This window comes from Ambystoma mexicanum, chromosome 2q (genome assembly GCF_040938575.1).
Source record: "Ambystoma mexicanum isolate Mex_15411 chromosome 2q, UKY_AmexF1_1, whole genome shotgun sequence".
In the NCBI taxonomy this organism is placed as follows: Eukaryota; Metazoa; Chordata; class Amphibia; order Caudata; family Ambystomatidae; genus Ambystoma; species Ambystoma mexicanum.
The window spans coordinates 1,260,671,503-1,260,687,372 of NC_090924.1; the positions used below are offsets into that span (position 1 = coordinate 1,260,671,503).

The window sequence follows — 15,870 nt, forward strand, 5'->3', positions numbered from 1 at the left end:
AGTTCACTGGTGTTAGGTTTCCGTGCTTCTCTGAATTTTGTCCATGCATCTTTGAGGGAGCTTGAGGTGCTGAAAACTCTATGACCTCAGGAGCCGGGCTGCTAAATTGAGAGTTTGAGGGCATGGATGTAGTGTTTCTCCCTGGTCTTGAGACAGCCTGTTGCACAGGCATGGTAGCTTCCTGGGAGAGGAGACTGACATTGCCATGAGATGGGAGAAGCAAGGCTTGCAGGCCCACATCAGGGCCTCCAGAATCATCCTGACTGGCTCTTCGTGCATCTTGTGCACTATTCTGTTGAGCAGTGGAATCGGGGGGGAAAAAGCGTAGACGTATTTTCCCGGATCATGTTATCCAAAGACCTTTCCCCTTGGAGTGGTTTTGAGGGTACCCCGAGGCATAATCTGGCCATTGGGTGTTCTCACGAGTGGCAAACAAGTTGACCTCTGGGAAACACCATTCTGCGAAGACGTTGAGTACAATGTCCTCCTGTAGCCGCCACTCGTGTTCTACGGGTAGGGGGATGTCTCTGTGGAGTACGTCCACCAGAAGATTGAGTGCCTCTGGAACACGTTGTGAAAGGAGGACCATTTTGTGTTGGAGAGCCCACTTCCATATGTTCTGGGACAGTTTGGACAGCCCTAGAGAGAGAGTGACCCCTTGTTTGTTTATGTAATACATGGCCTTAGTACTGTCTGTGAGGACTAGAACTGTCTTCCCCTGGAGGTGTGTTTGGAAGGCCTTCAGGGCCTTGAACACTGCTAGCAGTTCCAACAGGTTGATGTGATTGGAATTTACCGCTGGGGACCACATGCCGTGTGCAATCTGTTAAAGGAGGTGAATAGAAGGTTTTCCTTGACCAACACTGCAGAGACTGAAAGAGGGCTGCCGAGACAACCACTAGATCGTCCCACTGGCCTGACACCATTGGCTCGAGAGCCACTCTTGCATGGGGCGCATGCGCAGACAAGCGTGAGGAATTAGGTAGACGTAGGAAGCCATCATCCCTAACAGTCGCATGGCCTTGCGTACAGTCACCTGGTGACTGGCTACATAGTCAGGTATCTGAACAGCATGTTTTGCTGAACCCTCTCGTTGGAGGGAAAGACAAGGCCGTCTTTGGTCCGAATTAGATCGCCCAGAAACTGTTTGACTTGATTGGGGTCCAGACTGGATATTTTCTCGTTGATAGAGAAACCTAGGTTGAAGAGAAGGTCTACCGTCTTCTGGGTATTTGCTTGGCATGTTCCATACAAATGCCCTGTTATGAGCCTGTTGTTGAGGTAAGGACATACTGGGATGGACTGCGTGCGCAGGTGAGCAGCTACTACCGCCAGTAACTTTGTGAATACCTGTGGCGCTGAGACAATGCCAGAGGGGAGAACCTTGAACCAATAGTGGGTGACATCTATCATGAACCGGAGGTACTTTCTGTGCGCTGGCAACATTGAAATATGAAAGTATGCATCTTTCATATCCAATGTGGCCATGTAATCCCCCTGCTGCAGCAGTGGGATTACCTCCTGCAGTGTTGTCATCCTGAATTTCTGAGGTTTGACATACTTGTTCGCTGTGCACAGGTCTAACACAAAGCGCATGGTGAGATCCTTTTTGGGTACAAGGATGTACACAGGATAAATACCCTTGTTTACCTGGTGAATGGGGATGACTTCTATGGTGCCCTTTTCCGGAAGGACCTGAACCTCTTCCAGCAGGACGCGCAAATGTTCTGGCGACAGGCGTCTGCTCTTCGGTGGGTGATATCGAGGTGGTCAGTGAAACTCGATGCAGTAGCCGTGGGTGACTTTCTTTAACACCCACTGGTCTGATATGATCCCCTCCCAGGCGTGAATGAACGACAAGCGACCCCCGACCGGTGAATTGGGGGAGGGGACCCGAACTGGCAAGTCACTTTGAGGTGTAGGCTGGGGAGCCTATAGGAGTAGAGTTCCTGCCTCTACCCTTGCCTCTACAAGGACCTCTTTGTTGATATTGGTTGTTACTAGAAGAGCCTTGGCCGGAGGACCAGGGGGTACTCCCTGAGCCATACTGTCCATGGGGAGAGTGATAAAAAGATTGCCCACGATAGGACCGGCGGGAGTTAGAGCCTTTATGCTGGTTGAAGGGCTCAGCCGTGATCTGGCTGAGCAATTTTACTGTTTCGTGCTCTTTTTTCGCAGTCTCCAGGGCATCATCAACAGCTTTCCCAAAAAGGTTGGAGTCTTCAACTGTTTTGTTGATAAGAGGCCTGAGTTTCAGGTCTAAAGCCAGAGTTCTTTAACCAGGCATGTCTTTTGTAAAGTCCCCTGGGCTAGGGTGCGTCCAGTGGACTCAGCAAAGTCCAGAGTGTTCTTCAATATGTTGTGGGTGGAAATCGCTGTAGCTTGCCAGGAGAGTGGTATTGTGTGCGATCCTAGTAAGAGTAGGCCGCAGAGGCAGTGACCCATTTACCCAGGGCATAAAACTTTTTACAATCTTTATCCGGAGGGGCTTCTGCCGAGGACAGTGGAAACCCGCCCTTTTCCGAATGGTAGTAACCACCAGGGAGTCCGTTGTAGTGTGACCCTTATGTACAATGGGTCGGAAGGTGATGGGCGGAATAATTTTTCAACCTGGGGGTTGACCGCCCATGTGAGAGACTGTGACAACAAGGAAGGGACTAGGCACCTCTTTATAGTGTTGAGTAAGGGGATGGCTTGACTAGTCGGAGGCTTCTCCTTGAGGATATTCTCAACACAGTCAGAGTCTGGAGCTGACTCGCGTGTTGCAGTCTGGAAATGATTGGTGCCATTTTCAAAATAGCATTGTACACCATCTGGTCGTCAAAAGGTGACAAATCCCTCTGTGGAGGCAAAGAATGGGGATCTAGACAGATGATGTTCGGGTTAGGGGTATGCATTGTTCATAGCTAAGGGCCCTAATACCCCACCTGATCTTGATCCCAGTCTGGGTCTTGATCAGCTGTGTCTTCTGCAAAGGAATGAATGTCCTCATAGATATCCTCCTGTGTTGGGTGCTCTGTGACATCCAAGATATCCTCCTGGTGTCCCTGTGCAGAGATGGGGAATTTCTGCTATTTGTAAGGAATGGGGTAGGAGTCCTCTTCCCAAGTTCTTTAGGTGTAATGTACCTGTCAGAAAAGTCAATAAACACGGCCATTTTGTCCATGTATTGTTCAAATCTCACCCGAGTCCATAGGGAAGAGGCAGAAGTGTCTGGAGGTGGAAAATGTTGCCCAGAAGGTGGCAATTTTCCCAATAAGGCCTTAGAGAGAGGCTGGGGGACTTCAGAATACTTTCGACGAGAGGCAGTGACCTTGTGCTCTGTGGCTGACGAAATGATAGCCGCAAGGCTTTCGTGGATTTTTGGCAGTTGAATCTAAGGTCTAGACATGCTTGACAGTGCCGTCGCGGTCGGTGACTCCACCAAGGCCTTAGGCGCATGTGTGTTCTTGCACGGTGTGTCGATGACTGTATGTTTTTTTAGGGTGAACACCCTTTCCAGAGGGCGGTTGCGTGGAGGGTGCCGCACCGCGAGGTTTGGAAGGCGCCATCAAAGTTTTCTGCAGCCCTATTGGCGGTGTGCGCTTCTTCGAGGACTCTTTCAAGGAGACCTTAGGAGATGTCCACCGTCCAGCCCAACGCCAACACACGAACACCATCCATACCCCTACCCAGTCCTCACCCAAACCATACACGACCGTACCTACAGAATTAAAAGGAGCGCTTATCAATGCCAGATCCCACGCCGCTCATGCCCTCGATATCGCTGACCTCATTACAACCCAGAACCTCGACTTCATTGCTATTACAGAAACATGGCTGCACGCTGCCTCTGGCCCGCTCTTATCCCTCGCCATTCCTGATGAATACTCTATCCTCAGAAACGTCCGCCAATCTAACCTGTCTAAAGGTGGCGGCGTTGCCTTCATACATAGGGAGAATATCAACATGAGACTGATCCCAAACATTCAATGTTGCTCAGCGGAAGCACTATCAGTGAAACTTTCACTCTCACCCACCAATACAGCGACACTCCACCTCATCTACAGACCACCCGGTCCACTCTTCTCCTTCGCAGAAGATATTACTTCTATCCTATCCAACAACACTAAGCCTAACTCTCAAGTGCTGCTGCTAGGGGACCTGAATCTTGGACTGTCTGACCCCAAGGATCTAATGGCCATAGAAGTTGCAAGCATTGTGTCAAACCTAGGCTTCCAACAACGTAACCTCGAACCTACACACAACAAAGGCAGAACGCGCAATTGGATCATAGACTTAAATTGTAATACTACGATAAGTTCCAACTCAGCTTGTGCTTGGTCCGACCACCACGTAATTATTTTCCAACTAACTGCCACCATTCCCAGCACCAAACCTCCAATAGCCTCCTCTATCCCCACAAGGAATAAAAAGGACATCACCAGGGACAAGCTGCTTCTGCTTATCCTACCCACTCTGAACAACTGTGCCACATCCTATAACGACCCTACGGTCTTAGTGGACACTTTCAACCGAACACTGCTCAAAGCCATTGACACTATAGCCCCGCTCAAACTCAGGAAAGCTAAACAACGAGCTCACCTGAACTCGTGGTTTATGCCACAACTTAGAGCTCTGCGCAAAGAAAACGCAAGGCTGAATCACTTTGGAAAAGTCTCCCATGTGCCTCTAACAAAGACAACCTCTTCATCGCGTCCCTTAATTACAAGGAAGCCATTATACAGGCAAAAAAAGAAACGTATAACCTGTGCATCTCACAAGCTGAATCCAACACGAAGGAGCTTTTCAAAATTCTCAAAGAATTAGAATCCCCTTCACCTATACCAGATACGTGTAACAAAGACAGGTCCTGGTGAAAAAGCATCCAAAATGCTCTCCTCTCCAAAATAACCACCTTGCAAGCCAAAATAAATGCCAAACAAAACTCTCTTCTTTCCAAACCTCTGGCACCTAAAACACCCACCACTTTCACCCAGCCCCCATTTAGCTTCACTCCTCTTACCATCTCTGAAGTTGAAAAAATAATCAGCAACCTTAAACCTTCTAACTGCCAAGGGGACTCCTGCCCGGCCCCTATCATTAAGGAATCTGCCCACGACCTGCTCCCTTCATTACCACCTTCATTAATTCCTCATTTCAGTCTGGAATTGTGCCCAACAACCTTAAGGACGCCTGGGTCATCCCACTGCTGAAAAAGCCGACACTTGATCCGTCCATACCAACCAATTTCAGAACAATCACAACAGTCCCGTTCCTCTTAAAAATCTTAGATAGAGCGGCCTACCTCCAGATACAGACGTATTTGGAGACTAATAACTTACTTGGCACAAGACAATCTGGTTTGAGACCCAGGCATGGGACAGAAACAGCCTTATTAGATCTGAAAACTCAAATAGAGGACTTAAAATTTAATGAAGAAAAACAAAGATGTTCCCAGTCTCACTGCGCCAAGAAATTGTAATTAGTTGTTTGTGCAAAGAAAAGCCTTTATTGTTTGTGTGAAGAAAAGCCTGACACGTGTTTCAAGGTGTGTACAGCTTTTCATCAGAGGCTTAGGTTGCAGCAATAAGAACTCCATATTTAGAGTAGGACAATGCCAGATACAGTTCTCAAAATGCCTCGCAGTTGCGGAAAGCTCAATGACCGCTTGTTTCAGTCTACTCGTGTCTACGCGGTGGAGTTCTTATTGCTGCAACCTAAGCCTCTGATGAAAAGCTGTACACAGCTTGAAACACGTGTCAGGCTTCTCTTCGCACAAACAATAAAGGCTTTTCTTTGCACAAACAACTAATTCCAATTTCTTGGCGCAGTGAGACTGGGAACATCTTTGTTTTTCTTCAACTATTCCTGTGGATGTGTATTGGCAGTACACCCACACCGCCCAGATATCCGCAGCCTTGATGTTTATTTTCTTAATCACTGTATAAGCGCTGTGGACTCGTGACTTTTTCTGCCATAACTTTGTTCTTAAAATATAATGGCAAACTAGCCCTACTACTACTGTTAGACCTCTCAGCGGCCTTCGATCTGGTCAATCATCAAATCCTATGCCAACACCTGAAATCTGCTGCCCACTTTTCTGAAAATGCCACTAACTTGATCAGATCCTTCCTTGACAATAGACTCATGAGAGTATTCTCACCCACGGACTCCGCTGACCCATCTCCGGTCCCATGTGGAGTTCCCCAAGGATTGTGCGTATCTCCTACGCTCTACAATGTTTTCACCAATCCTTTGTTCGATGTGCTTGACTATCTGGGTGTCACCTACACCAACTACGCGAATGACACCCAGATACTCATCCCCATCTCTGGTGACTACATCGCAGACGCTACAGCGTCGAACGATGTATACCAAGTTGTCCAAGCATGGATGGCACATCATGAGCTCTGTCTCAATGATGACAAGACAGAGCTCCTCATCCTTGATACCCAACAAAGACTTAGCAAGCTTGACCCGTCCTTCAGCACTTTCAACAAGTGGCTAAAGAGACCAAAACTCTGGGTATCTACCTTGATTCCACAATGTCCCTTAACTGACAAACTAATGCAGTTGCCGCTGCATCAGCCTATACCTGTAAATTGATCACAGCCTGCCGACCATTCCTCTCTACCCAGAACTGCACTACCCTCGCCAGGACGTTGGTTATGTCTAAACTTGATTACTGCAACGCACTTTATCAAGGTACTAACCAACGTAACCACAACAAACACCAGATCGCCCAAAACAATGCGATCAGAGCAGCCCTCACATCGCTGACACTAGGAAGAGCTTACACTGGCTCTCTGTCGCCCAAAGAATCTCACTCAAATCACTGACTCTCACTCACCAATGTGTCAACAACCAGGTCCCTACCTACTTAACCTCCCGCTTCTCTCAATACATCCCCTCACGGACACTAAGATCTGCCCAAGTACAATTGCTTACTATTCCGAAATATAACTTGCAGACTGCCAGAGGCGTCAGCTTCCCAGTCCTTGCATCCAAACTTTGGAACTCCGTCCAACTATCCATCAGAACCCTCCCATCCGCCACGCTCTTTAAACATCTTCCACACTTCACTCACTACAGCCTAAGACACCTGCCCCACTACTCATGCACTACCGGCACCTTTGCTTGTGAACCTATTGTTTGCTTGTACCTGTAGCCATGCCACTTTTGTACCTTTGTACCCTAAGATATGCACCTGTGAATTTAATCTTTTGCCTGTCTGTAGCTGTATCAATGCCATTTTTTGTACCTTGTGCCTTAAGAAATGCACCTGGTTGCCCTCGGGCCTAGCTCTCTATACAAATAAATAAAATACAAATACAAATGTGTGTTTTTGTATTTGTGGTGCATGGGTGCCCCTGTCGCTGGGGTGTGAACTCCCCATAACAGAGCCGGTGGCCTGTCTTTCGGGGCCGGGGATTGTCTTTTGGGAGCCTGAAGGCTCAGCCGACAGGTTGATGGCTTCCAATTCAGTGCCATGGCTGCCGATAGATTCCTTGTCGTCCGAAGCAACAGCGCCAATGGGGGAATGGCTTTCGGACTGTATAGCGTAGGCCGCCCACCATTTAGTCTGCCTGTCTCAACGTTTTCGGTCAAAAGAAATTGCAGGACTTGAATGGGCGCTCGTCGTGGCCTTGAGGAAGACACAGATTGCAAAAGCGATGGGTGTCCTTCGATGGAAACTTGCCGGCAAAATTTAAAGTGCGTCCTCTCCATAGCAGAGGGTAACGGCAGCCAGACCAAGAAGAGAAAGAGAGGGGAAAAGGAAATACATTCCAGAGAAGAATAAACCCAGAGCCCCACTCTCCCTACTGTAAAGGGCCTGGCCGGAGGGCCGAGGCCACGTGGTCAAAAGTGGTCCAGGAGTTCAACAGTGCAACAGTCGCTGAGCAGTTGTGGATGTCTTCGGCGGCAGGAAGCCCACGAGGCAGTCATCTAGAGGATTAGTTGGAAGACTAGACTACTGTAGGTCGTGGGGACAAACTTAGCAATATTAACTCTTGTGAGCTCCGCATAGACGACCAACTAGGTTGGCGGAAAAAAACAATCTGAGGGACCTCGACTGTGAGGGATTTTGGGTACACTGCACATCACGTTAGGGATAGTGTTATAGTCATGCTCATGTCGACGTCCCCTTTCGATCTTCGAAAGAAAGCAATACTCTGCCATTTCGACTAGCAGACTCACAAGCATCAGAAACATTTATTACAATTAAAATATATTTTGACTTGCCTAAAGATATGCCTGCTGGGAATGAGAACTATGTTACTCCCAATTTCCCAAAATAGTGAGAAAAATGCTACTACTTCAAATTTTTATCTAGGGCCTGGGTCGGGTTTCTAGAATGTAGGAGTTTCGTTGTGTACATGCCGCTTGGGAGATGATGGCAGTGTGGGTGATGTGGAGCATAATGTTGTGTAATCAGCAGTGTCCATGTATTACAAGCTGCACCTACCTTATTTGAACAATTTTGAGATTCAGAAGTTTGTGGCAGAAGTTCTCTTAAACTGAAAATCAGAAGTCGCTGGATGACAGAGTTCTTAAGTTTTCTCCCAATGATGCATTTTCATCCTGTGAGTTAACACTGATACAACTGTGGCAAAGTATGTTCATGACCTCATTCGACTACTTGTTATCGCATGGATGCCTGCCCCGTCAAAAGGATGCTGTTCTATGATCATTTAAGAGTACACAAGACTAAACGCAGGTTAATAGCATCAACATCAAAATGACAAATTCTGCACATTATGGAATGACAAACGCCACATACAACAAGCTTACAATCATAATTGCTATTTCTTTTTTCATGAAAAACAACTTTGAATTATAGCGCATCTCTTTTGGGTAAAACGAGGGTATTCAAAATGCAGAGATTCCCACATAGTTTACTATGTTAACAGGCCAAATCTGTTTAGCATCCTTCTACCAATTAGATGCGAATTTCGAGTTGATTGGCTTTTGAAAATCTCTTGTACAAAAAAGGCTGACCATCTCAGATTTTCCGAACAAGAGTCCACTATTCTGCCGGCACAGTGTGTTATTGTTAGCGGAGTATCTCTCAACAAAATAGTATTGAGTGGTGAAGATGTGGATTTGATTAGGAGGAATGACTAAGCAGGGAGCCCTCCATGTTCACCCCTAGCCCACGTGCAATAGAGAAGGAAAGGGCTTATGTTGGAGACCTTACCTCATGATCTGGTATCTCTGATGAAAGTGTTCTCCCCAGAATGACCCCGGTCAGGTACGTCCAACAGCGAGCTGTGTTGGCAAGGTGGTAGCCTCCTGTCTCCAGCAAGAATTGTGAAATTAGGAATGAGCAGGCGTGGGGGGAGAGAGGTGGAGGGAAGCAAGAGAGACCACGTTTTAATGAAAGGAATGCATTATGCCAGAGCTAGAACACCTTACATGAACACAGCACATGAATAGAGCTCTGTACTTCGTCCACAATGGATGCGTCCAGGCCTGGCTGGAGCCTTGTTCACCTGTGCTGAAATTGGAAGGTAGACAGAAATGCAACATTCCTGAAGTCATTCCCCGCTCCCTTATACTGGCAGCTGTTCATAAGTTAATTTCCACAGTCACAATGCTTACTGTCATGAGGATAAAATAAGTGCTTTGTAGAATGTCTGTAGATGATATTAGAAATTAAGTGATCTTTAGTAAAATAAAGGTCAGTGATACATGAATCCGTTATAATTAAGGTGCTTCAGATGTAACATGCAAGTTGTTATACGTAAACCTGTTTCAAAACTTAACAGTCAATAGAGGTATTCTCTGCACTTGAAGCAATCAAAGCCATTCTTTAAGCTGGAGAAAGACACAGGTAGCACATACAAAAGATATACTTTTCCTCCCCACGATCACATTGCCATTAGAAAACATGACCTTGAAAACCCTTTGGGGTGAAACATTTAGCCATCAAAATAACAGATCTATTGGTTATGATTCTACTGTTTGCATTAATGTAACTTGCACGCAGGACACCTCAAATGAATCGTTTCTTTCTAAGGCACTTAATACTGCTGTATAGTAGGGAAACAGAGATATTTATATAGCCTTTGTGTTGCAGTTGCCAAGTAAAGCACTGACGGAGAGCCAAACCTGCAGGATAAAGGAATACATGATTATAAGGTCCAAAGAACAAAGGTGTCAGAGTTGTATATCGCAAATAGAGGAGAAAAAATCTGGTTCAAACTCTGAAAACATGCATACATCCATACTGTTTGTTGTTGGCATGAAGAGTCAAGAGACGCGAGACGGACGGTCATGGTGTACATGGCACAATATTTGTAATTGAATGTGACTAGCCCACGAGAGGCAATCTTAGGTCGCAAAGTATATTTGCATTCACCTGTGTGCATCTGCAAATACCGTTTTACTACAGATATAACCAGCTTTAGAATAAACTACAAGCAGTTTGTAGGTGAAACCTTGGAACCTCTAATTGAGATTGGGGTGGTGGGGGGAAGGGTGGGATCTAGAACGGTTAGGACATTGGTTCAGATTACAAAGCTGGAAGCGTCAAAGGCGGAAGAGGGTCAAATATCCAAAGTTTGCGATTTCTAGATGGTGTCTTGTTAAGATGCTGTTGGGAGGTGGTTTTGGCTGCGGGTGGTGTCACTAAAGTGTTCTTCTAGCTGGTCCCTCATTCTCCAGGGCCCCCTCTACCTCAGCCCAGGCTTCCCTGGCACCTCAAAATCACCTAGACCAGTAACCTGTACTGTGTAACTCAGCCTCTCGGGGGCTTTGAATGGATGCCCTATTCTAGTATTCCTCAAATAGTGGTCTTTGCAAGTGAACAGTGCCTGTACCTTCCCAGACACTATTTGCTCTCCCAGTCCCACTCACTCCACTCCTTGATCTTACAGCTCCATATTTCTCTACTCCCTTCTTTTCCTCCATCTTCCATTTCTAAGTCTCTTCCTACTTCATCACTTTCTCCTCTCTCCTTCCAATTCCTCCTGGCCGCTTTGGAGGCCTCTCTGTCCTCCTAGGTCTCCCTCCTCTACGTTGCTATCTTTGTTTCTCACTGCCTACTCTCTCCTATCTCTCTCTCGCGCCCTCACTTCTCCCACCGTATGGCTCCTCTGATATTCTCACACTTTTCCCACCTACCTCTAAACTGCCTTCCTCTTCCCCCTACTACTCTCTACATCCTTTCTCCCTCCACTCTATTCCAGTCACTATTCCACTCACTCAATCACTCTATCCTCTCTACTACTCTCACACTTTCACTCTCTCCCTTCACCTGTGCACACTACCCCCTTCTACTGCACTCTTACACACCTCACTTCCTTGCAATACCATTCACTCTCAGAGACTCTCACAATCTCAGATTCACTATTTCCACTAAGCACCACTCTTTCTCAAAAACCCTACCTCGCCTGCACTCCTATCCAACTGCTCCACAGACTCTGCAGTGCTCCAATCCACCAAATTCTGTTCTCCATCTGGTCTTTCAGCCCACCTCTACGCCCCCTGACCGCACACCGGAACACCCACTACACAGACTCATGTGAAGTTTATAACTGTAGGTTTGTTTTTCTGCATTTCTACCCTCCCCCATTGGGTGCACGTTCCATCTGTCTCTGGGGCCCAAGCTATTCCTATTCTTTCATGCAGAGTTGGGCCACTGCTGCACGAGGATGCACAAACCCTCTTTAGCCCCACACCACCTGTGCGTGACAATTCAGACAGTCTCTGGTAATGCTTCCGCAGTGTCAGCGCTCCCTTCAGTCCAGGCAACGGTGAGAAATACAGCTCTTTACTAACAAGTGCCGGAACATCTGCACGGGTGTAGGTAGTGGAATTATCCTTCTGTTCTACTGGGCCTGCTCATCACAGAAAGGCATGCTGGTCCTTGAAGTTCAGTAATTAAAAGAGAACTCAGGCCAGAATGGAGGGTGTTTGGCATTGGGTGACAAAGGGGTGCCTGTCTCTTCATACATGGGGGAGGCAGAGTCCATGGCCTGGCCCCATTCCCCCCAATCTCCCAACTTCCTCACACCCCTCTTGGGTAGGTCAGGCTCTGGCCTTCGCCCAAGTAAGCCTCCTAGCCCAGATTCGGAGTGGTCCTTGTTCTCACTTATGGGGTCAAGCCCCACACCCCGTTATCATTTTATTGAAAACAGAAGCATTCAAAAAAATGTACCCCAGAAGACATATGGGGAATGTGCTTATTGTCATGGCAGATAAAGCTACAGCAAGGACCCTGTGATGTTTAGAACTTTAGGCATCACGTAACTGGAGAATTAATAGGGGTCAGGGCAACATCGTTTTTCTTGGAGTTTAATAATCGGCTTTATATGGCTAATCACAAACCCCATCTGTTGGGAAGAGTAAAGAATTTTAGAAAAAACACTGCCTAGGTTGGATCAGAAGTCTGGTCTTATTAAACCACTGACACCAACTGAAGTAAGTAGTGCTATAAAAAGTATGCATTTAGGTAGGCTGGGTATTGAGATACATAAACAATTATGTTGAAGCTTGGTCACAATGATGATTATTCCCAAATCTTTTAAGAACGGCCTTATTTTGACACTGCCAAAGCCTGGGAGAGATCTTACGAATTGTTGGTGGTAACCCATCACACTTTTGAATACAACCATGCTCAGTCACACCCGCAAAAAGCACCCAGGAATTATCATTAATTGAGCATGTATCAATCTCTTTCCGCCCTAGGAAGGCCGCCTCATTCACAGCATCTTTCAACTGCTACAAATGGCCGAAACACAACTGTACCGACTCTCACACAGTATGGAGTGTGCATACTGTTCAAATAGTTGTTAGGAGCCGTAAGTAATTTCATTGGCTGAACCAAATAGATGAAATGGGTCCCACACATTCCTTATAACATTTTTATGTATAAAGTTTTGTCTTTACATGTTAATTTGCATTTTTTGTCTTCAATATTAATTTAGCTTGTCCTGTGAACTTATTAGGTTTATACCATTGTTTATGTATGTCTAATACTATGAGGAATGTTTTTGTAATATGATGTCTAAATATTCCTTTCAACTTATTCATTAGTAAATTCATTCAAATTTCTATGGTCATTGGAATCTTCACGTATTCGAGCACGCCCTGATTATTTTTTGTCTAGTATCTATCTTCCTACCTGGATAGATCAGGGAATTGCCAGGAGCCCTTTAGCTTATAAAGTAGAACATAGACGAACTTGCTATTGGACTCCAAGGTGTTTGTCCTGTGGTACTGGGAATTTTTGTACACGGCTTAGGGTGAAACACGTTTTAATTACCCTCTCGCCAGCTCTATACAGCTTTTATATAAGGACGCCCAAGGTTATTTACAATTGGCGGTAGGATTAGCTGGAGAGTGGCTGCGGAAAGAGTGACACGGCAGGGATGTCCCCTCTCCTCATACATTTTTGCTTTATTTTTGAACCTTTGACCACCCTGATCTGATGAGAGCAAACCGTTTCCTGCCATTGCCTTCCAACAAAATTAGACTGCTGACAACAGCCCCTTATTTCTTAAATGAGAGCAGGCAGTGATAGGAATATACAGGTTTCTACTAGTGGCTGGCTATAAAATGAATATCTTAAAAACAGATTCTGATTAACAGAGAACTCCAACCTCCCACAAGGCCCTCGATATCATTATTCAACAGCCCATAAAATATGTAGGGATTCACTTATCTTTAAGCAAGAACATTTATGATCTGAATTATCAGACTTTCCTAAAAACAATTGAATCACATTTAGGCAGATATTACCATTGATGTTATTGCTCCCAAAATACAGATGTATCTTTTAGGCAATCCTTTTAGATGTTAAGTTAACCTTACTTTAAATAACGTTTACATGGACTGGTCGTAGAAGCATGTATAAACTATTCAGATCTCTTCTGGCAGATGGATGGATACTCTCAGATTTTGAAAAGTATTTCGTATAAAGTGCCAATGTCCACTGGCAGAGACTTATAGAACCTAGTAGAAAAGGACAATTTGAGGGAGTGTTACTCCCCTTAATCCTCAACCTGCTAGGTGGAGCTTCTTGCTTATAAACCAATTAAGGGCATCTGTAAAGCTTGGAACAAACTTTGGCATAGGATACCAGAGCCCAAGCTATGGTTGGAGACACCTTTATTGGACAACCCTAACTTACCTGAAATTGTTTTACCTGGAGACCCTGCTGGATAGCCCACCAGCATAACCCATAATCAGTGATTTATAATCTAGAACTGTAAATATTTTGAAGCATTAAAAAGACATACAGAACAGACGTTAAATTGTGCAACATTAGTTATGTAAAATTGTGTAGATTTTGATTACACCATTCCACAGATGCAGGCAGAATTGGTTAGAGAGAGGGACTCACTGTCAGGCATACAGAATACTTGGACAGGTCAATATCGGTGGGAATAAGGAGATGTGATAGCTGCATTGTGGTTTCTTTTCAAATGAGTTTGTATTAGAGTCCTTATGCAACATGTTACAATCCTTTCTTCTAGGTGCACATTTTAAAAGAATACATTGAATACAAAATTATTTAACATGCTGTATCAGACTGGACTAGAAAGGCCCGCAAGTATGGAACAAGACACCTCGCCTAGTTGATAGGGAGCAAGGCACCAAAGGGAGCAGATTTCTTTTGTCTTGTCCTGGAGTTAAAGGTTTCAAGGAAACTCTTCTTACTGAATATAGAAGGGTGTTTGGCAGAGATCAGCTTTCTTGGCTACTGCCTCTTCATGGATACTATTCCCATGCAGACATGTATTGGAGAGACTCGTTTTTTTAGGTTCACTGGTGACACAAAATCCCAAATAAATGTAAAACAGGAGGTGTTAGCCACTAAGGTAAAGACGACTACAATGAAAGCATTGTCTACTTTGTGGGGTATCTTATCTGGATATTGTTACCTGTACTGATAATAGATTGAGCAATACATGGAGAATGTCACATTAATTAATTGTTATTTGTATCTATTATTTATTGCTAATGCTGTTTTGTACTACTCTGAATAAAAAAAAAGTTATTTATCCAGGTGAAACGAAACACAACCAAATGGAGAAAAAGAATACTATTTAAGCAGCAACAGAAAACGTTCACACTTGAGAACGCCTCGGTTGAGGCCGAGTTTTATATTTTCAATATTACAGCAGGCTAAAATTACACACTATTTAGTTGGGGAGAATGCTGTGCCTGAAGTCATTGGATTGTATAAAGACTGGTGGTTACATGTGTCTTTGCCATTATTAAATACTAGAAAGACCGATCCAGCTGTTTATTGTAACATCTAAGTGGCAAAACAAAGGTGTTAACAGCACTCGCTCCCACAATCAGTAAGAACTCAATACACATATGTAGTTAATAGCATTGGCAGCTTGTGAGTTAGGAGTGAAACGGCGCAAGATGTAGGTTTAGATTACGATTCTAAATGTACATCTTTCACCTGACACAGTCAGATGAAAGATGTATGTTTATAATGTTAACCTAAACGTACATATCTTGGTCCAAAGCACAGTGCCAGACAGCACTGTTGGCCTGGGTGCTTTGTTTGCACAGGGGACTGTGATGCCTGCCTCTGAGCAGGGGCACCTCCCCCACAATGTACTGTTTTTTTCTTTTGCAATACAGAGCTCAAAGAGCTCCATGCAAAAGACAGACAGCCCTGCTGCCTCCATATTGAGCAAACAGCTTGAGGCAGCATAACGCTGACTGACATAAGAGGATTCCTCTCCTGTCATACAGTGTACATAGATGTGTTGGGGTGGTCAGGAAAGGTCCCATCGATGAAGAGGGGTTAATGTTTTGAGTGCCAAATTTGTGACTGGTGGTGCGGTGAAATCGGCACAATGTTGCAATTTAATATGTATGCAGTGTAGTTAAATGTAAAGAGATGAACAAGTTACTTAC

At 45.2% G+C, this 15,870-nt stretch overlaps 1 protein-coding gene across 2 annotated transcripts in view; it reads right to left on the bottom strand.

The window, feature by feature from the left end:
• HDAC8 (histone deacetylase 8) overlaps positions 1-15,870 on the bottom strand; it is a 1,597,648-nt gene that overhangs the window by 655,999 nt on the left and 925,779 nt on the right. For both annotated transcript variants that reach the window (XM_069648647.1, XM_069648648.1), the window contains one exon: positions 9,182-9,276. In XM_069648647.1, the coding sequence (XP_069504748.1) occupies positions 9,182-9,276 (95 nt within the window). The remainder of the gene's footprint in view (positions 1-9,181; positions 9,277-15,870) is intronic.